A 24265-nucleotide genomic window follows, 5' to 3' on the forward strand; every position below is an offset into this window, starting at 1 on the left:
TGATGAAAATACAGGCCTCTCCCATCTTTTTTAGTTGGAGAACTTGCACAATTGGTGGCTGACTAAATACTTTTGTGCCCCACTGTAGCTTCGTTATTGTTATGTATTGTTGTGTTACTTTTTATTATAACTTTATTTTAGTCTCCTTGGTAAATATTTTCTTCTTCTTAAACTGCACTGTTGGTTAAGGGCTTGTAAAGTAAGCATTTCACAGTAAAGTCTACACTTGTACTCGGTGCATGTGACAAATAAAGTTTGATTTGATTTTGATTTGATTCGATATGTATTTAACCCCCTGACTTAATACATGTTAGAATCACCTTTGGCAGGGATTATAGTCTTTCTGGGTAAATCTCTAAGAGCTTTCCACACCTGGATTGTGCAACATTTACCATTATTATTTTCAAAATTCTTCAAGCTCTGTCAAATTGCTTTACAACCATTTTCAGGTCTTGCCATAGATTTGTATGCAGATTTAAGCCAAAACTGTAACTCTGCCACTCAGGAACATTCACTGTCTTCTTGGTAACCAAATCCAGTGTGGATTTGGCCTTGTGTTTTAGATTATTGTCCTGCTGAAAGGTTAATTCATCTCCCAGTGTCTGGTGAAAAGCAGAGTGAACCAGGTTTTTGTCTAGGGTTTGCCCGTGCTTAGCTCCATTCCGTTTAATTTTTATCAGAAAAATTCTCCTGTGCTTAATTATTGCAAGTATACCCATAACATGATGCAGCAACCACTATGTATGAAAATATGCAGTGGTACTACGTAATGTGTTATATCTGTCAATTAGGTTAGTATTGTGGAGTAACTACAATGTTGTTGATCCATTCTCAGTTTTCTCCTGTCGCAGCCATTAAACTCTGTAACCGTTTTAAAGTCAACATTGGCTTCATGGTGAAATCCCTGAGTGGTTTCCTTCCTCTCTGGCAACTGAGATAGGAAGGACGCTTGTATCTTTGTAGTGACTGGATGTATTGATACCCATCCAAAGTGTAATTTGCTCAAAAGGATTTTCAATCAGTGGCGGCTCCTCAGAGGAGGAAGGGGAGAACCATCCTCAGGGAATTTCATAAAAATAAAAATGGTAAAACATTAAAGTTATCCTTTTTAGATTAACCTATACTAAATATAATCACGTCACCAACTAATTGACTGAACACTCTATTTTGCAAAGAAGGTCTACAGTAGCCTCAACAGCACTCTGTAGGGTAGCACCATGGTGTAGCTGGAGGAATGCTAGCTTTCCTCTGGGTACATTGACTTCAAATCAAAACCTAAGAGGCTCATGGTTCTCACCCACTTCCATAGACTTACACAGTAATTATGACAACTTCCGGAGGACGCCCTCCAATCTACCAGAGCTCTTGCAGGATGTACTGTCATGTTGTCCACCTAATCAAACAATCAGAAAATGTATTTTGTACTGAGAGCATAAGCTGCAGCTAGCACTGCAGTACATGAAATGTGGTGAGTAGTTGACTCAAAGAGAGAGAAACACAGTAGTTGAACAGTTTAACAAATGTATTCCAAAATGAAGGAGAAGCAAGAGAGAAATAGAGAGATTTCATTATTTTTTAAACTTTCAGTTTCACTTACTTAGCTAGTTTAGCCTACTGAAACACGCTGCTCAAACAGAGGGATGTTACGTCAGCTTGCTGGCTATGACTTTCCATCAACACTGGAACTCTTCCAACTCAAGGTAAGCTTTTGGTTTTACAAATGTTTTGCCACCGGTGTAACTGCTTACTGACTGTACACTGTAATGTTACTGCATGATTGTAGCGGGTTTACTAACACCTTAGTTCTATTAGCTATGCTGACTATGACGTTACTTATATAGGGTGACAAAGATGTAGGCTGTGTGTAGTAGTTTAGCTTGGAAAGGTTTTGGTCAAATACAGCTGATGGTCACATACAGCTGATGTGTTGTGCATTGAAGTCCACATACGAAGGGACAACGTGAGAGGAGAGCACATAGATGAGAGAAGGAATACAACGGACTGCTATGAAAGTGAACTGCGTTTGCGCGTGATCAGGGGTGTATTCATTCCGCCGATTATGTTGAGAAAAAAATCTTAAACGCAAGCAAATGGAACACAACGAGGATAAAACATACCTGAATGAGTCCAATAGAAACTCTCGTTTGCAACTGTTGGACTAATGATTACACACTAAATCAGCTAGATGCAGGGTGGTATTGTCACCTCAAAAAAAATGATCTCGACCTGTGCACACCTACATTGTAAACTGTCATTCCTAGGCAAGGTTTTAGCAACCTCATCGCTGTTACATTAAACTGGGTGAATTAAATATGAATGACAGTCATCCAATATGCTGTAATAGAACCAAGGCCATGCTCATGAAAAAAATTAATTGTTCTCCCTCATCTTAAATGGCACTGACCACCACTGTTTTCATTGTCTGCTTTTGAAAATTGTACCCATCCTACCAATAGGTGCCCTTCTTTGCGAGGCATTGGAAAACCAGGATCTTTGTGGTTGAATCTGTGTTTGAAATTCACTGCTCGACTGCGGGGCCTTACAGATAATTGTGTGTGTGGGGTACAGAGATGAGGTAGTCATTCAAAAATCATGTTATACATTATTATTACACACATAGTGAGTCCATGCAAATTATTATGTGACTTGTTAAGCCCATTTTTACTCCTGAACTTATTTAGGCTTGCCATAACAAAGGATTTGAATACTTATTGACTCAAGACATTTCAGCTTTTCACTTTTAATTAATTTGTACAAATTGTACATAATTGCACTTTGACATTATGGGGTATTGTGTGTAGGCCCGTGTGTAGGCCAGCCTAAAACCCCAAACAGCAAGCAATGCAGAAGCACGGTGGCTTGGAAAAACTCATTAGAAAGGCAGGAACCTAGCAAGAAACCTAGAGGAACCAGGCTCTGAGGGGTGGCCAGTCCTCTTCTGGCTGTGCCGTGTGGAGATTGAGTACATGGCCATTAAAGCCAGATTGTTCTTCATAAATTACCAACTGGGTCAAATAATAATCACAGTGGTTGTGGAGGGGGCACAGTCAGTACCTCAGGAATCAATGTCAGTTGGCTTTTCATAGCCGAGCATTCAGAGGTCAAGACAGCAGATGCGGTAGAATTGAAAAAGGATGTCTCCTAACTATGTTACATTTGTCATGTATGTGGTTTCATTTGTATTTTTAAAATACTTTTGGTTGGCTTCTTGCATGTCTTTAAAGACAATCATATTTCATACTGCAATTATATGCCGATGGACAAGATATTGTTTAATGGAGTTTTTATTATTTATTTTATGAAGCATCACACAAGCTTTTTAATAGAAATGAAGCAAAACTCAGAAGAGTCGTACCATCTTTCTACACTAGATAGTGTAATCCACAATATAGAACATTACTCATGTCATTTGAGGTCATCTGTCGTTACAAACTCCATTTGGCATTAACTTAACTATTGGATAGACAACACTGCTTCAACTAAGTAGGGAACGTAACCAGGATAGTTTAAAGAACTCAAGAGTAACATTTCTTTGATTTACAGCAGTACCAGAGTATTCTGCATCATCTCTCAAACTTTGCAGATACATTTAGTGCAGACGTATGTTATATACTGTAAGAGTTATGAGCATGATATAAAATGGTTGATATAATACAGAAGTAATAGATGTCTTCTTAAATGGTAACAAAAGGAGGAAATGGTTTTTAAAAGCTTCTCACTAATCTTAAACATTAACATTGAATTGAAGTCAAATAAACAGTATATATATATTAATCAAATACTTCTTCCCTAACAATGTGCAGAATAAACCATAAAACTGTTAAATGGATGCCTATAATAGGATGTAGATATGGATCCTTTATCCTGTCTGTCGTAATCCTTCAGTCTAGCTTCTCCTCCTGGAAGTAGTCTGCATCATTGAGATGGTCCTGGAACTTCTCATATTGCTGAAATAGAGATGTGGGAGTGAAGTGGTGAGGGAGTGTCAGTGAGGAAAATCAGAGAGTATTGATTTCTATTCCACAAAATTGACAGCATGGGGGAACAAATCAGAAGGTTTTCTGAAACAAACAGATGTGGATGGTAATTCAATGAGGGGTACTGTTATTTTATGGAGGTCAAGTGGGGTACATACCTCTGAGATCCAGCCCCTCTCCTCCAGTTTGGTGAAAACCCTTTTCACTGTTTCCTTCACTGGCTCCTCTCCATTCTTCTCCTCCTCCTCCATCACTGTCCGGCAGTGTTGAAACAAGTGGTACTTGAAGTGTTTCAGAGCATGATACACCTCTGTTCGGCTGGCACAAACGGAGCCCACACTGAAAGCCTGCCATTTAGGAAAGACACATGCAAGGTGTCCTGTCATTGAAAACACTCAGACAAACAGCAAACCTGACATTTCACAAAAGGATAAATTGGTGCATGGTCCCATACAGAATTATTTGATGATGTACTTTTTGTTAGTGGGATTTTATGGGAAGCCAATGTCACATGTACTGTATGCTTTTTTCTAGGGACCGAGATGGATAAAACAAAGACAGTGTTGATTTCTTCTCAGGTGTAGTACCTGTGTGTCATCAGGCATGAATTGGTCCTCTTCGAGGCTGTTGAGGTTGTACAGTTGCCCTGAGAGACGCACACTGAAACTGCATGGTCTCTGGAGCTTGCATGCCTCACAAACACTCCGATGCAATCCTAACTTCAAAAGCCGGACCTTGGGGTAACACTCCACACGCTCCTGCACGTGGACACACAAAAACACATACCAGTTTGCATATACTGTTTTTGAACATAATATAAGAATGGACGACTTAGCCAAAGTACAAGAATAGCGGTATACAGATGAGATCAGTGAATATGCAGCCAACGTTGAATGACTACACACAAACTTCTGTCTAAGTTCTCTGTGAAATGGTTCTTCACCTTGTACCGGTCGGTCCAGCGGCTCCGCTGTTTCAGGTTCTCCAGGCGAGGGAGGATTGTCCTCTCATCAAAGTGGAACAGCGACGCCTTCATCTCCTGAGCATATCGCTTTGTCCGATCACCGCCTGCTCACAGTTATCAACCAAATAGATTCCCTACACTTGGATCATGCAGTTGATTGGTGATGGTTTTTGAGACCGCTATTGTTTAAAAACACTTACCATAAAGAGACTTGAGAAAGGTTTCATCCAGGACGTTGATCATAAGGGCTTTGAGGACCACTTGAAAGTGATTGAGCTGAGACCCAGTGATGACTAGCAAAAGGAGGAAAGAAGCAAAGGAATCATACAACACAGTGTGCTTTTACCAGCGAATATTGACCCATGATAAAGTGTGTCAGCTGACTCACACTGGCGTGGAAGAGAAACAGATATTTCATCTGACACCTCATTCTTGTCCCCTGTCTTATCCTCAACTATGAAGTCGTTCAGACTGTCGCTGTGATCCGCTGCCTCTTCTTCACTGCTGCCCAGCAATAGTTCGGGGGTATCCTCTTCTTCATCATTATCGCCACTAACATCTTCAGCTACTTTACCCTTGTCTTCATCACTTGAATCCTGGATATTTACAAGAGAACCACAGCAATACATGGGTTGTAAAACAATGTTCAACAACAAAGAATGTTTCCTCAGTCCATATAAGGACAGATTATTGTGGGTATATGCAACAATGATTCTGCCCAAAGGATCAACACTTATGTCATGCTCGTTTACATGATATGGTGGTAAGATACCTCCAACGTGCCCCTGCGTTTAGGAACGCGGGACTTCATCTTCTTGGATAATGCCAGGAGTTTAGACTGGCGTTGCTTTCGTTTAGCTGCGGTCTGTTTAGCTTCGGCAACTTTTTTGTCCTTTTCTGCAGCACTCTCGTCCTCCGAATCGGAATCGTGGCTTTGTTGTTTTACGCGTTTTTTGGGAACGACTTTCCTTTTAGGCTTGGTTCCTACGTCGCTGTCAGAGTCGCTGGAGCTGTCTGCGAGAACGCGCTTCCGACGAGGACGGGACCTACCTTCGCTGGAGCTGCTACCATCGCTGGCAGGGCTCTGTTCCCCACTGGCAGGTGTACTTTCGCTCCCACTGTCCGAATTCTGATAGTCACTCTCTGAAGCGCTGATGCTGGTCGTGCTCGCGCAGGACTCCTCGTCACTGTCATCAAGGATAGACGACGGCAAACCGATTTGAGCCCTTTTCTTCGAGGCTTCAGCTTTATTTTTTCGCAACGTTGCGAACACTTTACGCTTGTACAGACTTTCCATTGTTGTTTACGCAGTGTTGCCAAGTTAACAGTCCAAATAAACGTTAAATAACGTTAGCGATACTGGCTAGCTAGCTAGCAATTAGCTAATGTGCGATGCAGAACATGACCATTTAAAAAATAATGCACGCAATCATATGTAAACAACGTTAATCTGGGTTGATACCAAGTTTTAACCACGGTGAACCTTTAAAAAAAAATCGAATTGTATCTCGTGTGCACCTTTTGTTTTGTTTTGTTGATGTTGTCGTGTGCTTCTTCCCACTTCCGCTCTCGACTCCCGCCCTCAACTCAAAGTGGCCTCTAAAATCATAGCGCCTCTCCCGGCCATTCTAGATAAATTACTCGTTTTCTTTTTTGGCCCACTGCTAGGCTAGTTGTTTGAAGTCCATTAGTGATGTACACTATTCAAAAAAATAAAGGGAACACTTAAACAACACAATGTAACTCCAAGTCAATCACACTTCTTTGAAATCAAACTGTCCAATTAGGAAGCAACACTGATTGACAATACATTTCACATGCTGTTGTGCAAATGGAATAGACAACAGGTGGAAATTATAGGCATTTAGCAAGACACCCCCAATAAAGGAGTGGTTCTGCAGGTGGGCACCACAGACCACTTCTCAGTTCCTATGCTTCCTGGCTGATGTTTTGGTCACTTTTGAATGTTGGCGGTGCTTTCACTCTAGTGGTAGCATGAGACGGAGTCTACAACCCACACAAGTGGCTCAGGTAGTGCAGCTCATCCAGGATGGCACATCAATGCGAGATGTGGCAAGACGGTTTGCTGTGTCTGTCAGCGTAGTGTCCAGAGCATGGAGGTGCTACCAGGAGACAGTCCAGTACATCAGGAGACGTGGAGGAGGCCGTAGGAAGGCAACAACACAGCAGCAGGACCGCTACCTCCGCCTTTGTGCAAGGAGGAGCACTGCCAGAGCCCTGCTAAATGACCTCCAACAGGCCACAAATGTGCATGTGTCTGCTCAAACGGTCAGAAACAGACTCCATGAGGGTGGTATGAGGGCCTGACGTCCATAGGTGGGGGTTGTGCTTACAGCCCAACACCGTGCAGGACGTTTGGCATTTGCCAGAGAACACCAAGATTGGCAAATTTGCCACTGGCGCCCTGTGCTCTTCACAGATGAAAGCAGGTTCACACTGATCACATGTGACAGACGTGACAGTCTGGAGATGCCATGGAACATTGCTGCAACATCCTCCAGTATGACCGGTTTGGCGGTGGGTCAGTCATGGTGTGGGGTGGCATTTCTTTGGGGGGCCGCACACTCCTCCATGTGCTCGCCAGAGGTAGCCTGACTGCCATTAGGTACCGAGATGAGATCCTCAGATCCCTTGTGAGACCATATGCTGGTGCAGTTGGCCCTGGGTTCCTCCTACTGCAAGACAATGTTAGACCTCATGTGGCTGGAGTGTGTCAGCAGTTCCTGCAAGAGGAAGGCATTGATGCTATGGACTGGCCCACCCGTTCCCCAGACCTGAATCCAATTGAGCACATCTGGGACATCATGTCTCGCTCCATCCACCAACGCCACGTTGCACCACAGACTGTCCAGGAGTTGGCGGATGCTTTTAGTCCAGGTCTGGAAGGAGATCCCTCGGGAGACCATCCGCCACCTCATCAGGAGCATGCCCAGGCATTGTAGGGAGGTCATACAGGCACGTGGAGGCCACACACACTACTGAGCCTCATTTTGACTTGTTTTAAGGACATTACATCAAAGTTGGATCAGCCTGTAGTGTGGTTTTCCACTTTGATTTTGAGTGTGACTCCAAATCCAGACCGCCATGGGTTGATAAATTTGATTTCCATTGATAATTTTTGTGTGATTTTGTTGTCAGCACATTCAACTATGTACAGAAAAAGTATTTAATAAGAATATTTCATTCATTCAGATCTAGGATGTGTTATTTTAGCGTTCCCTTTATTTTTTTGAGCAGTGTACATGTTTTGCTAATGTGCATCATGTAGACAAATAAGGTTTATTAATATAAAATGTTGTTAAAAGCTTATTTATTTATGCATGCCTCAATTCAGAAATAAATGAGTAATCTATTTTTTAAACTGTATTTTATTATGGAAAAGTGGTAAATGTTCTTCACAAATAAGATAATCAAACAATATAGCACATGTAAAAAACACATGTCAGCAATAAGAAGGCTTTTTGACATTCATAATTTGACATTCATTATTAATTTCATGACCAGGTGAGAATCTGACCCTGCTGATAATTAGTACTCCCCCTTGTGATCAAAGATTACACTATGGACAATAAACTGGACACCTGAGTTGATGCCAGCTCCACCAGCTTAACTGAACAATCCTTCCTTGTGATAGCCAGTATCCGGCCTGATGGGTGGAAGGCCACTTGGTTGCTAGGATGTGGCCCAGTTTCCATGGTTATCATGACTGCTACTTTCCTCATATCCCATAGTTTGACCACACCGTATGATTCATAGGAGGCAACAGTGTCGCCCAGTGCATTAAAGGTGGCATGGTTGCAGGAATGCTGGTGGCGATAAAAGGTCTGTGCACACAGTCCAATCCTGGCTTCCCACAAAGACTGGGTTTTATCAGCAGTTTTGCAGGTCCCTCACCTTTATGGTGTTGTCCTTTGAGCAGTAGGCAACAAAGTCACCACATGAGTGGAAGGAGCAGCACCACGTGGCATGGGTGTGGCCATCCAAAGTCAGGATGCAGTGGCCTTAGAAGAAATCCCAGATCCTTAATGTTGTGTCTCCACTGGTGGTGGCCCAGGATTCCACCATTTGGGTAAAAGCTGCAGCCAAAGAGCCAATCACTATGACCCTCTCCAGTCATGTTCATCTCCCCGACAGACGTACCCCACAACCTCCAGAGCTGGTCGTCACTGGAGGGGGTGCAGGTCAAGGCAGCTTATTGGCAGGGTATGGACCTTCAGTGAGTTGGTGAGGCGGAATTCAGATGCTTTCATGCCCTGTAATGGCAGAGCTTTTATTTGGCCTAAGTAGGGGTTTACACAGTTGCTGACAGGAAACTGAGCTGTGTTTTTGGTTGGGTCTTTGTCATGGTCATAGAGGTCAAATCCATCATTCTGTAGTCGGACTCTATCCCCAGACTCTGGTATTTCTCCTGTTCTGGGGGAAGACCAGTGTGTATTACGCAGGGTGGCTTCCAGGCTGTTGGCCACATGTTTTGTCCCTCTAAAATGATGAGCATTTTCTGTTTTAGCCCCACTTGGTACCTATCACTCAGCTGCTTCAGTGCATGCTCATATGAACCACAGTGCTTCTTCAGTTGTTTGATGTATTAAACAAGCCTGTTCTTCTCTTGGGCAAGACACTAATTCTGCAGGTGATGGAAATCCCTCTCTTTCTGAAGCTTGTCCAGTGTTTCACCAGCTTTGAAAGCTGCCAGACATAAGCTGTCCCGCTCACTTTGCATATTCTTCGGCACATTGTCTATAAATGTGTTGTGCGTATATGCGTCAGGCACAAACGCCACGGTATTCAACAACCCCCTTTGCTCAATTTCGTACCACTCTGCTTGGAAGCAATCCAAAGTTCTGCTCATGCCCATTTTGACAAGGAAGTTGCGGATAAAATTATCCACCACTTCTGGAATGTGGGAGATGGGTTGCTTAGCTGAGCCTCTGCTCTGTAACACGGACCCCGTTTCCTCAGAGGCATCGCGCAATGCTCTTATCGCAGCCTCCAAATCCTCATCCCCCTCTGCCATGCTCCTTTCTTCATAGGCCAGAACTTCCTCATATTGATAATCGTCTTTTGAGTAATCTGGTATCGACAACTTTTCGAGGTAATATGGCCCATCGACAGATTCTTGCGCTTTCATTTGTCGCAGGCATTCGTCCAACAACCCCTTTCTGCGTTTGTTTACCCTCCTCCATGGTCACTAATTTACGCAACATTAAGTTTGTAAATTCCCTTTGGCTATCTTCTACAGTTTCAGAGGACTCTCGTCTGAGTGTGCCTGACACGCAGAATAACTGATGAATTTACTAACGGACAACCTGACAACACTCGGAATTTACGAACGCCCAGAGCGCACTCTGGCACTCCAGATTGAATTTATGAACACACCCTAAATCTGCACAGTGTACATGGAATGTGATAGGCCTACAGCATGGGTGTCAAACTCATTCCACCGTGGGCAGAATGCCTGTAGGTTTTGTTTTTCCCTTTCAATTAAGACCTAGACAACCAGTTAAATTGTAAAAATATTAATCTTATATGTGGTAAATGGTATGTGTGTACATTTGAAGTTTACATACACTTAGGTTGGAGTCATTAAAACTTGTTTTTCAACCTGGGGGGGTGGGATCCACCTCTATGCAGACGACACCATTCTGTATACTCCTGGCCCCTCCTTGGACACTGTGTTTCAATGCCATACAACTCTCCTTCCGTGGCCTCCAACTGCTCTTAAACGCAAGTAAAACTAAATGCATGCTTTTCAATCGATTGCTGCCCGCACCTGCTCGCCCGTCCACATTCACTACTCTGGACGGCTCTGACTTTGAATACGTGGACAACTACAAATACCTGGGTGTCTGGTTAGGCTGAAAACTCTCCTTCCAGACTCACATTAAGCATTTCCAATCCAAAATTAAATCTAGAATCGGCTTCCTATATCGCAACAAAGCATCATTCACTCATGCTGCCAAACATACCCTCGTAAAACTGACCATCCTACCGATCCTCTACTTCGGTGATGTTATCTATAAAATAGCTTCCAACACTCTACTCAACAAACTGGATGCAGTCTATCACAGTGCCATCCGTTTTATTACCAAAGCCCCATACACTACCTACCATTGCGACCTGTACGCTCTCGTTGGCTGGCCCTCGCTTCATACTCGTCGCCAAACCCACTGGCTACAGATTATCTACAAGTCTCTGCTAGGTAAAGCACCACCTTATCTCAGCTCACTGGTCACCATAGCAGCACCCACTTGTAACACACGCTCCAGCAGGTATATCTCACTGGTCACCCCAAAGCCAATTCCTCCTTTGGTCGTCTTTCCTTCCAGTTCTCTGCTGCCCATGACTAGAACGAATTGCAAAAATCTCTGAAGCTGGAGACCCACATCTCCCTCACTAGCTTTAAGCACCAGCTGTCAGAGCAGATTACAGATCACTGCACCTGTACTTAGCCTATCTGTAAACAGCCCATCTATCTACCTACCTCATCCCCATACTGGTATTTATTTATTTATTTTGCTCCTTTGCACCCCAGTATCTCTACCTGCACATCCATCTTCTGCCGATCTACCATCCCAGTGTTTAATTGCTATATTGATTTCCTTAACTTACCTCATTTTGTTTTCTTTTGTTCTACTGTTTTATTGACTGTGTTTTGTTTATTCCATGTGTAACTCCGTGTTGTTGTATGTGTCGAATTGCTACGCTTTATCTTGGCCAGGTCGCAGTTGCAAATGAGAACTTGTTCTCAACTAGCCTACCTGGTTAAATAAAGGTGAAATAAAAATAAATGAATAAATATATTTCAAGGCCAACCTTCAAACTCAGTGCCTTGTTGCTTGACATCATGAGAAAATCAAAAGAAATCAGCCAAGACCTCAGAAAAGATGTGTAGACCTCCACAAGTCTGGTTCATCCTTGGGAGCAATTTCCAAACACCTGAAGGTACCACGTTCATCTGTACAAACAATAGTACGCAGGTTTAAATACCATGGGATCAGGCAGCCGTCAATACCGCCCAGGAAGGAGATGTGTTCTGTCTCCTGGAGATTAACGTAATTTTGTGCGAAAAGTGCAAATCGATCCCAGAACAACAGCAAAGCGCCTTGTGAAGATGCTGGAAGAAATGGGCAAAAGTATCTATATCCACAGTAAAACAAGTCCTATATCGACATAACCTGAAAGGCCGCTCAGCAAGGAAGAAGCCACTGCTCCAAAACTGTCTTTAAAAAAGACAGACTACGGTTGGCAACTGCACATGGGGACAAAGATCGCACTTCTGGAGAAATATCCTCTGGTCTGATGAAACAAAATAGAACTGTTTGGCCACAATGACCATCTTTATGTTTGGAGGAAAAGGGGAGAGTGCAACCCGAAGAACACCATCCCAACCGTGAAGCACGGAGGTGGCAGCATCATGTTGTGGGGCTGCATTGCTGCAGGAGGGACTGGTGCACTTCACAAAATAGATGACATCATGAGGGTGGAAAAAATTATGTTGATATATTGAAGCAACAACTCAAGACATCAGTCAGGAAGTTAAAGCTTGGTCGCAAATGGGTCTTCCAAATGGACAATGACCCCAAGCATACTTCCAAAGTTGTGGCAAAATGGCTTAAGGACAACAAAGTCAAAGTATTGGGGCGGCCATCACAAAGCCCTGACCTCAGTCCCATAGAAAATGTGTGGGCAGAACTGAAAAGGTGTGTGCGAGCAAGGAGGCCTACAAACCTGACTCAGTTACACCGGCTCTATCAGGAGGAATGGGACAAAATTCACCCAACTTATTGTGGGAAGCTTTTGGAAGGCTACACACAACGTATGACCTAAGTTAAACAATTTAAAGGCAATGCCACCAAATACTAATTGAGTGTATGTAAACTTCTGACCCATTGGGAATGTGATGAAAGAAATAAAAGCTGAAGTAAATCATTCTCTCTACTATTATTCTGACATTTCACATTCTTAAAATAAAGTGGTGATCCTAACTGACCTAAGACAGGGACTTTTTACTAGGAGTAAATGTCAGGAATTGTGAAAAACTGAATTTAAATATATTTGGCTAAGGTGTATGTAAACTTCTGACCTCAACGTTATATAGATTGTGTATAGGCTTGTCTACCATATGAATCTTCTCTTTGTGCCCGACTGGGTTCAAATACTTTCTGTTTCTTTTTTTTCTTTTTTCTTTATCAGTGTATGTATGTATGTATAGTACCAGTCAATAGTTTGGATACACCTACTCATTCAAGGCATTTTCTTTATTTTTCACTATTTTCTACATTGTAGAATAATAGTGAACACGTCAAAACTTTAAAATAACACATTTAGAATCATGTAGTAACCAAAAAAGTGTTAAACAAATCAAAATATATTTTATATTTGAGAATCTTCAAATAGCTACCATTTTCCTTGATGATAGCTTTGCACATGCTTGACATTCTCTCAACCAGCTTCATGAAGAATGCTTTCCCAACAGTCTTGAAGGAGTTCCCACATATGCTGGGACCTTGTTGGCAGCTTTCCCTTCACGCTGCCCTCCAACTCATTTCAAACCACCTCAATTGGGTTGAGGTCGGGTGATTGTGGAGGCCAGGTCATCTGATGCAGCACTCCATCCCTCTCCTTATTGGTCAAATAGCATTGTCCTGTTGAAAAACAAATGATAGCCCTCTAAGCGCAAACCAGCTGGGATGGCGTATCGCTGCAGAATGTTGTGGTAGCCATGCTGGTTCAGTGTACCTTGAATACTAAATAAACCACCAGCAAAGCACCATCACACCTCCTCCTCCATGCTTCACAGTGGGAACCACACATGCGGAGATCATCAGTTCACCTATTCTGCGTCTCACAAAGACATGGCGGTTGGAACCAAAAATCTCAAATTTGGACTCATCAGACCAAGGGACAGGTTTCCACAGGTCTAATGTCCACTGCTTGTGTTTCTTGATCCAAGCAAGTCTCTTGTTATTGGTGTGCTTTAGTAGTGGTTTCCTTGCACCAATTCGACCATGAAGGCCTGATTCACAAAGTCTCCTCTGAACAGTTGATGTTGTGATGTGTCTGTTACTTGAACTCTGTGAAGCATTTATTTGGGCTTCAATCTGAGGTTGGTAACTCTAATGAACTTATCCTCTGCAGCAGAGGTAACTCAGGGTCTTCCTTTCCTGTAGAGGTCCTGATGAGAGCTAGTTTCATCATAGCGCTGGATGTTTTTTGCGACTGCACTTGAAGAAACTTTCAAAGTTCTTGAAATTTTCCACATTGACTGGCCTTCATGTCTTAAAGTAATGATGGACTGTCATTTATCTTTGCTTATTTGTGCTGTTCTTGTAATGGCAGATTTCCTCCTCTTCGTCTGAAGAGGAGTAAGGATCGGAACAAGATGCGGCGTGGTAAGTGTTCATGACGATTGTAATAAGAAAAGCACTGAACACTATGAAAACAATAAACGAATACGTGAAATAACCAAACCGAAACAGTACCGTGTGGCGACAAACATACATGGAAACAAACACCCACAAACCAACAGTGAAACCCAGGCTACCTAAATATGGTTCTCAATCAGGGACAATGATAAACAGCTGCCTCTGATTGAGAACCATATCAGGCTAAACACAGAAATAGAAAAAACATAGAAACACAAACATAGACTGCCCACTCCAACTCACGCCCTGACCATACTAAATAAAGACTAAACAAAGGAAATAAAGGTCAGAATGTGACAGTTCTTGCCATAATATGGACTTGGTCTTTTACCAAATAGGGCTATCTTCTGTATACCACCCCTACCTGGTCACATCACAACTGATTGGCTCAATTGCATTAAGAAGGAAAGAAATGAACTTTTAACAAGACTGTTGGAAAAGCATTGCAGGTGAAGCTGGTTTAGAGAATGTCAAGAGTATGCAAAGCTGTCATCAAGGCAAAGGGTGGCTATTTTGAATAATCTCAAATATAACATTTATCTTGATTTGTGTAACATTGTTTTGGTTATTACATAATTCCGTATGTGTTATTTCATAGTTTTGATGTCTATTATTATACAATGTAGAAAATAAAAACAAAGAAATGTATGTATGTATGTATGTAATTTTACTGCTCTAGGGATATAATTATTGTTTGGATAACCTTATTTACTATTATGTATTGATACCTACTATTATGTATTACCTCCTTGTATTTTTCAGTCTTTATGCAATGCGCAGTGCAGAGAACACCGGGAGAAGAATTACCATTGAATTATTGTAACGTTTGTTTATGTGTCAATTAATCCCATAAGGGATGATTTGCCAATTGGTGATGAGAGTTCCTTACTAATGAGTGACCTTAATTAATCCATCAAGTACAAGCATGGATCGAAAACCCGCAGACACGGGGCCTCTGAGAAATGAGTTTGACACCTGGCCTCATTGTGCCATTACTAGATATGTTTATTTATATTTACTTACTTTTAACTGTTAGTTTGTTTTGACAATATCTCATGTGTTGTCAAGTTAAAGTTTCTTTTATTTTCAAATATCAATTTTGAGATCAATGTAGATGATTTTGAATCTAAATGAAAATAAATACTTACATTTCACTCTCCTTTATTCCTCAACTACAACAATTACGCACATGAGGCCGGCGAATAAAACATGACGTATAAATAAACCATATACAATGTCATTGGCACTTATGTGAATGTATTTGATGTGACTTTTTAAATAGCACATTGAATGGAGAGAGAGAAATTAAAGAGAGAGAGAGAGAGAGAGAGAGAGAGAGAGAGAGAGAGAGAGAGAGAGAGAGAGAGAGAGAGAGAGAGAGAGAGAGAGAGAAAACGAGAACCGTTCATTTCCTAACCTGCAATGGCAAAACAATTGCAGCAGGTGGCATATTCAATTCGCAGTTGATGCTACATGTAAAGGACCGCTCATTGACACACACACAGCCTAACAGCTTTTTCTCTCTTTCTCTCTCTCTCTCTCTCTCCCTTTCTCCCTCACACACATACACATACACACACTTTTGCACTGATCTCTGCATATTCAAATGTCAGTCCCCCATTTCACCTGTCCTATAACCTATAGCCTATACACTCTTATAAAATAGGGCTATTATGCTGTCCTCATAGGAGAACCATTTTCGGTTCCAGGCAGAACCCATTTGGCTTCCATGTAGAGCCCTTACTACAAAGGGTTCTACATGGATCCCAAAAAGGTTCTGTCTGGAACCAAAACTGGTTTTTCATATGTTTCTCCTATGGGGACAGCCTTAGAACCCTTGTAGGTTCTAGATAGCACCTCCTCACCTTGCTCTATAACACAATTATATCCACATGTCAAAGTGTCATCTGATCTAAACATGGAAAGGTATGGAAACAGCTCTTGAAAAAAGATAGGCTATGATCTGGCTGGTTCTTGAAATTGATCTTGACTGACAATCAATCTGGGGCTAAGATGTTTCTCTTCTCATCTGGCAACCAATAGGAAGCCAAGGATACGTGGATGCGACAGATTTGGAAACTGTGGTAAGTAAAGTAGCATTCAGATGTCAGTGTAGACAGAGGAGGAGAGAGGGGAGGCAGGGCGGTCGAAGAATAGGCGTTTACGAATTCAAGCTCTGTCCAGACTAGAGGCTCACCTGTTAGGCGCAAGACATGAGCCATCCAAATGAGAAAGATGCCTCGGGTACAATCGAAAGTAAACCTAAATCGCCCATGCTTTCATCATACTGCATCGAAAGCATTCTCGGCCGACGAAGTCCCCTCAAAGTCAGACTCACAGGAATGCAAAGTTTACCAATGCTACTGACTGGGAGTGCGGAGCATAATGCGCCTTTGGAAGGTAAGACAATATGTTGTAGGTTGACTGCTAACTTTATCTGTAACCCATATGCAATTATAGAAAACATCTCCACATGTATACTGCATTTGCAGCTAAACACACTTGCATTTGATTTAATGAGGCGAATGACCTTTGCATTTAAAGTACATTTTCATTAGGGCTAAGGGGTTTTAAAGAAGCCCGTGTCCTATAAACAACATTGTCTTATAAAAAGGGCTATTATAATGTGATGAAACGTATCATATTGCATGTTGCGCTGTTTATTATTTATACATTTCTTAGAATAAACTATATCTCTTTGCAGCCTCTCAGAAAGATGCGGACATGCACTTGCCCCCCAAGTTGCAGCGTCTGTATGGCCCAGGGGGAAAGCTCATGGATTCCAGACGGGGTATTCACGAGAATGAGGAGCAAGAACAGAAGGAGCGTCCTCTAGACAAAGTCTACGAAAATCTGAAAATCACCCAGGCGCCACAAGTTAGCATCAGCCGCAGTAAATCATACAGGGAAAACGCGTCCCACAGTCAGAGCGATGAAGATAGGAACCTCGGGCGACGGACAGAGGAGCACGCGGAGCTTGGCGCCCTAAAGTTCGAGGAGGACACTGGCAAGGAGCTTATCTGCGAAGACACAGAAATATCCCCAAAGAACGGAGAGACTTTGTACATCAATGGAGATGTAAAAGACGGAGAGGACAGCGTGTGCCTCTCAGCTGGCAGTGACTCAGAGGAGGGGATGCTAAAGCGAAAACAGAGGAGATACAGGACTACGTTTACCAGTTATCAGCTTGAGGAGTTGGAGAGAGCTTTCCAGAAGACGCACTACCCGGATGTGTTCACGAGGTAGCGTTCTCATTTGGCTGCGCTTATCAGTTATTTGAACACTCTGAAAATCTGTTGCATATACGCCTAGAGGCTTATGGTCATAAAAATAAACATTGTGCTCTTAAATACAAAATAATAATTGATAATCCAAATAGGAAGTCTATAGATATGATTGGAAAGTGAGCCTTTCTTAATAGTACATTCTTGCATTGAGGTGATACATTTTTTTATCACATGGACATTGTTTGGCTTAGAAATGTAAGAATATGAAACATATTTTATTATTACATTTGAGAATTATCAGAAGAGTAATATTATTAATGAAATTATTCTGATTAATTATGATAAGTAATTAAGTAATAACAATAATAATAATAATACATGTAATACACTAATAATATAAATCACACACCAAAACGAAACATTAAAAGATGTGTGCGCGCGCAACAATCCCTATCAAGGAATAGAATAACAGTTTAGACCAATTGTAATGTTGATCTGCACATAGTCGTTCTCATTTGAATTATGATGAATTGTTATTGTGGATTTTTATTATTGATAGCCTAATTGTGGTTGTCAAAAAAAGATTTCCCTAAAAGATTTTTACGAAACGCTTAAATTCATGATGTCAATTAAAGTTGACTGCTACAGATAAAAAATGTTGTTGGCATAATTGCATCTTTACAAAAACATATTTGTGAGATATGATATTTATTGCTTGATTCACAAAGGAACGTTTGGAAGAAGATTCGTGGCTGTTAGTAGAGATCATGTAGGCACAATTGATATGATTTATTTTTCAAAGAAGCCTACGCACACAGACTAATCCAACGACGATATTGATTTAATATAATGTCATTTGTATCGTTATCATTTAGGCTTGTATTATTGTCATTATTGGATTTTGAATTGTACGACGAAATCTGTGATGATAACTGAATATCATGTGCAATTGTTTTCTTCTTTCGATTTAGGGAGGAGTTAGCGATGCGGTTGGATCTCACTGAGGCTCGTGTGCAAGTGAGTGTCAATTATTGTTAGTTCATATTTTACATTATTGTGACCAGGCTATAATAGCCTATTAGTGCTAGTCATTCCACTATCGTATTTAATTTCGTGCAACAAAAATTACATGCAACAACATTATAGGGTAGCCTATGATAACGTTAATTATAATAACATTGTATATTGTAGACCTAATTGAACATTAGGAGTATTATTATTACTACATTTGTAATACATGTATAATACATTTGTAATACAGTTCACTTTAGACATGCAGCGAGAGGAGAAATTATTCAAACACACCAGAAAAATGAATTTGCTTTAGGGCGTTGATGACGGTATCATGCACTTAACAGCGCAAACAGAGCCAGTATTGACGAAAGTGACCTCCTTGCATAGCGGTGGCGGGGAAATGCTATTTGATTTCCCATCTTCTTATTATAATAGCCGCGCATTGATCGGATTTCTCACCCCTTAAGTGAGATAAACGCCATTGTAGGTTAGCTACCCTGCCATCCTCATTTAGAACATTGCTTACATTTTGAAACTTGAGTCTCAACCTTAGATACCAGACTACGCATTTACCCCTTCCCACATGTCACTCGCTTCAGAGCTGCAGATGAGCAAATCACTCTTTGGAGAGGTGATAAAACCTTGTAAATTCCATATGTTTCATTTTATAGCCAGTGTCAAGTCTGAATGGGAGGGGAACCTGGTTGCACATTCTCTCTCTCACTGTTCTCTCACTATCTCCACATAAGTTGATTTACTTTCAATTTGCACACAATGTGCTTTATTGATAAGCCCAAATTGTAATATGTAAAACAATTAATAAATAGACAACTGTTCCCCAACATTTTGAAATCAACAAAACCTAACCTCAATCCTAGGCCTAATTGTCTTTCACTTCCTCCTTCTCTCTAAGGTGTGGTTCCAAAACCGGCGAGCTAAGTGGCGGAAGCGGGAGAAAGCCGGGGTTCCGACTCACCCCCCAGGACACCCCTTCTCTGGACCCCTGGGTGCAGCACACCACTTGAGCCACTACCTGGAGGGAAGTCCTTTCTCGCCCCACTCTCACCCCTCCCTGGAGTCTGCATGGACTGCTGCAGCCACCTCGTTCCAGGGTCTGACCCAGCCCCTTGCCAGCTCTGCCTCCCCCCTGGGATTTGGCCCCTTCCTGGGAGCAGCCATGTTTAGACACCCCACCTTTATTAGCCCCTCCTTTGGAAGGTGAGCACTGCCCACAGCTCTACATTAGTAAGGCTGCATCTGATTGGATCGGTGCCATCTGGATTGTATGTCTAATGAACTATTTCTCACTTTTCTCTCGTTCCCTTCCGTCATGTTCTGTATATCCCCTCTCTCTTCCAACCTTCTCACTCTCTCTTCCTCCATCGGCAGACTCTTCTCTAGCATGGGTCCTCTGACACTCTTACGCCAGCCCATACCCGCTGTAGAGACTCCAGTCCAGCCCCCGATGGCATTGTCAGAGCCCTCCCCCTCCTCGCCTGTGGACCGCCGGGCCTCCAGCATCGCAGCACTGCGGCTCAAAGCTAAAGAGCACTCAGCTCAGCTGACACAACTCAACATCCTACCTTCCAGCATGACTGGGAAGGAGGTGTGTTGAGAGACATCAAATTCCCTCCAATTCCCCCGACATGGAGCATGAGTCATGACCAAAGGAATAGCAGCTTAGAAGTGGTATAGCACAACTTAACCTTGTCTAAACTCCTCCCCAGTTAGTTGTCCCAAAGTTCTGTTACCCCACACTCTACACAACAGTGAAACATGCTTTCCTCATGAACTGAAGAAGAGAGATTTATTTTTTATTTTGGTAAGTGGACTCCCTGCCCTTTCACCCTCAGGAATGACCCGTTAGCAGCTTCTCACAGGGTGCTACGCAGTGTTTACCAACTCCAGTATCCACAACAGCACACATTTTTGTTGTAGCCCTGGACAAAAACACCCGATTCAATTTGTCAAGGGCTTGACGATTAGTTGACAACTAGAATCAGGTGTGATTGTCCGGGGCCACAACAAAAAAACATATACTGTTGGGAATACTGGAGGACCGGAGTTGGAAAAACACTGTGCTACAAGCCACCAAAGGGATAGATCTAGGCCCTGGAGAGGTTCAATGGAGAGAAATGCTGTAGACTACAGACTGTGTACGTTTAGATATCATATAATGTACATTTCATGTATTGATAACATGGTGTCTGTTGATAGATTTTTCGCAGTCTTCTTAAATTAGTTGGTTATTCAAGTTTGTATTTATGATCAGTCCTGTATGAGCCAGAAGGAAGTTTTCAGGAGGAACATTGAATTTTATTTTAAAAATGATTTCCTGGTTTCAGATGAATCAGTTGAAAAAAAGCTAAGACAATAAACTGTCAACTGGAAAAACGTTTCACCTTTCGTTGCTTTTAACTGTGTTGCAGTGAAATAAAAAATAAAAAGTGAAATAATTTATGTGGACAGAATTGAGAGGTGTATTCAACAGAATGAAACAATATAATAACAAGCTTGCAACAGACGACGTAAACAGCGGCCTCTCCAAATACTGGTGTAGCCTACAGTCTCACTGATGGACCTCAAGAGCTGGATTCAGGGACGAAGGTGTGGATTAAGGATTTATATGGCCATACAGTGGAGTTCGAAATCATTTAAACCTCGATAAAGATGAGGAAAAATGACTGTATAAAATAAATGGTTCAAATACTGAACTATATTGTATGCTCAAAACATTTGGGAAATTATATTATTTTATACTAATACAATTGCTCAGAAAAAAAGTATTTTGTTTAAGAGGTAATACTTTTTTCTCTCAAAAAGGTAGAAGTAAAATAAATAATAATAATAATAATAATAATAAAATATTATTGACACCCCTATTTTCAATACCTTTTTCCTAATTGTTTTATGACTTGGAGAAGCACATTGGGAGGGATCTTAGACCATTCCTCCATACATAATCCTTCCAGATCTTTGATATAATTCGTCTGCGTTCATGGACTGCCCTCTTTAATCCAAACCCAATGGGTTTCAAGTCCGGAGACAGGTGGCCATTGCAAAATGTAGATTTTTGTGGCCAATTAACCATGTCTTTGCTGATTTTTGATTTGTGCTTAGGGTTATTATCTTGCTGAAAGATCCACTTGCGGCCAAGTTCAGCCTCCTGGCAGAGGCAACCAGGTTTTTGGCTAAAATGTCCTGGTACTGGGTAAAGTTAATGACGCCATTGACAAAGGCCCCAGGACCAGTGGAAGCAAAATAGCGCCATAACATCAACCACCATATTTCACAGTAGAAAGTGAGTTATTTTCTGCTTCATGCATTCTCATTGACACCAAACCCACCACTGGTGTGGCCAAAGAGCTCTATTTTCATGTCATCCAACCAAGCACCGGTTTCAATCCAAAAGCCAGTGCCATTTAGCAAACTCCTGACATTTACATTTGTTGGATGCCGAATAAAAGAGCCAGTCCACCCTCAAAACACTATCTTACAAGGGATTGTTTTATTGTGCAGTGTAGCCAATGCTATCTATAGCCATATATATATATATAGTACTGAACTGCTATGTAGCTGCTATTTATACACTTATTTTTCTATAAAAAATGACACATTAAATAGCCTAACAATTCTCCTGAAGTATTCCTTGCTCTCTCCATGTCTGTCTCTTTTTTCTCTTTCTTTCTCTTAAAGTGTATCTGTGTCCGTTGTCTCTCTCTTTTTTTTAAATGTTTTTTTTTATATGTAGAGGGCTGTATTAGCTAGAGTATGCGACTGCGCCGCCTTTCATTTTTGTGTGCAGGCCCTAGACATAGGGTTGTGGGGCCGACTGTTTTCTATATAGTAAGTATTGATAACCCAGACAATCTTTCCTGAGACATTTTGCATGATATGTCCATTGCGCTTCACACCATTTAAACTTAATATTGAAAGATGCATGTAGTCCAGAGAAATGGAACTGTTGATACTGCAACCACACAACTCAAACGCTGGTTCACGTGTTGAGGCCGGCAATTAAGGAGAACGAGAGATTCAATTAAATATGTTGCAGAACGGCTTATTTGAAGCACCACTCATTCTGACCATTTTCCCTGATGTTACTACGGCAATCAAGCCATTTTTAACCATCCTTGTAACTGTCGCTTCTGCGAAGATATGAACTAAAACTAATAAAGAACTACACAAAGAAGCATTAGGCTCTAGTTCTGATATGCGCTTTTTAACACATGACTCATGCCACTCATGGCACTGGGGCCTTCGTAACCTTGACCACGCATTTGTTCACCACTATCCCCTTACTTTCAGTTCAATTATTTATTTCACAAGGCTTGAGGCACTTTCATTCGTCACATTCTTGAAGCCCAAGAAACAAACAGCTTCCTAGTACATGTGGACACTTAACATGTTTATCAAATACTTTTTGGAAAGGTTACTGTACAAATTATTTATATATAGATATATAGATATATAGATATACATATATACAAATAGACATCGATGACAGACGCAATGGGCCCCAGAGCTCGTGGGCCTTGCGGGGCCAGTGGGGGTGTCCGGCAAAACAGTAAGTAGCTCCCGTCTTAATCCGCGAGTCCTCCCATTGAATTTAACTCGATAGCAGTTAGCCTACTGCTCTTTGCAAAAAGTAATATTCTCCCCCATTTGACCCCTTCCATGGTGCTGAACCAAATCGTCTGAAACGACCTCTTGGATTAATTCATTCATTAACTAATTGTTGTTTATTGAAAACCTTTTACTTGCTAATCTCGCCTCATTTTAATGACACAATCAAGTGGATTTTTTAGGAAATCATTTAGATAAAAGGAGTACTTACAGCAAGCAGCCTTATTTCAGCTTTCACCAGCCAGATTGCCTTTCTTATAGGGCCTATAGGCCTAACCCACTAAGCATTTGACATTTCTTTGCAATTTATTTGTTCTAATCTTTATTTAACTAGGCAAATCAGGCGACATCTTTTGGAAGTATTTTTTGGTCAGGTGCGGACCAGCCTTGATTTGGCCCAAAAATAGACGCCTATAATTGGTCCAGACCAAATCAGAACCAATCATAGACATCTATGTTTCACAAGTTTGGACAGCACAGTACAGTACAGTCGAACACAGCAGAGTACAGTACATTACAGTACACAGTACAGTAAAGAAACCTAGTACAGTAATAGGTCTCAGTTGTAAATGAGAACTTGTTCTCAACTGGCCTACCCGGTTCAATAAAGATGAAATCAAATAAAAATAAAATATATATATATAATAATGCCATTTAGCAGACACTTTTATCCAAAGCGACTTACAGTCATGCGTGCATACATTATACATATCGGTGGTCCCGGGAATCAAACCCACTATCCTGGCATTGCAAGCACCAAAGCTATGCTCTACCACCTGAGCAACAGAGGTCCACATTATAATGTCCTCTACAGTAGAGTACAGGCGACATCAGTACAGTAGAGCACAGTAGAGTACAATAAAGTAAAGTATAGTGTACTGTATTGTACCCTACTTTACTATAATGTACTCTACTCTACTGAACTAAACTGTACTCTACTGGATTAACCTCTACTATACTGTATCATACTCTACTGTACTCTACTCTACTGAATAAAACGTGACTGTCCTG

The 24265-nt window shown here is 41.6% G+C and overlaps 2 protein-coding genes and 1 pseudogene across 2 annotated transcripts; 1 reads left to right on the forward strand and 2 right to left on the reverse strand.

The window, feature by feature from the left end:
- Window positions 1–3266: 3266 nt before the first annotated feature.
- On the reverse strand, window positions 3267–6520 carry LOC123993644 (coiled-coil domain-containing protein 82-like). The gene is made up of 7 exons (XM_046296009.1): window positions 5714–6520; window positions 5330–5537; window positions 5142–5234; window positions 4921–5045; window positions 4565–4735; window positions 4136–4324; window positions 3267–3947 (listed from the first exon to the last, which is right to left on the reverse strand). The coding sequence occupies exons 1-7, from the start codon at window positions 6236–6238 to the stop codon at window positions 3882–3884; spliced, it is 1377 nt and encodes a 458-aa protein (XP_046151965.1). The 5' UTR covers window positions 6239–6520; the 3' UTR covers window positions 3267–3881.
- Window positions 6521–8516: 1996 nt separating this feature from the next.
- On the reverse strand, window positions 8517–9976 carry LOC123990503 (annotated as a pseudogene).
- A 6506-nt stretch (window positions 9977–16482) lies between these two features.
- On the forward strand, window positions 16483–21031 carry LOC123993653 (aristaless-related homeobox protein-like). Its single transcript, XM_046296018.1, has 5 exons — window positions 16483–16787; window positions 17092–17629; window positions 18586–18631; window positions 19542–19846; window positions 20018–21031. The coding sequence occupies exons 1-5, from the start codon at window positions 16601–16603 to the stop codon at window positions 20241–20243; spliced, it is 1302 nt and encodes a 433-aa protein (XP_046151974.1). The 5' UTR covers window positions 16483–16600; the 3' UTR covers window positions 20244–21031.
- The last annotated feature ends 3234 nt before the right edge of the window (window positions 21032–24265 follow it).

Source organism: Oncorhynchus gorbuscha, linkage group LG02 (assembly GCF_021184085.1).
Source record: "Oncorhynchus gorbuscha isolate QuinsamMale2020 ecotype Even-year linkage group LG02, OgorEven_v1.0, whole genome shotgun sequence".
NCBI lineage: Eukaryota > Metazoa > Chordata > Actinopteri > Salmoniformes > Salmonidae > Oncorhynchus > Oncorhynchus gorbuscha.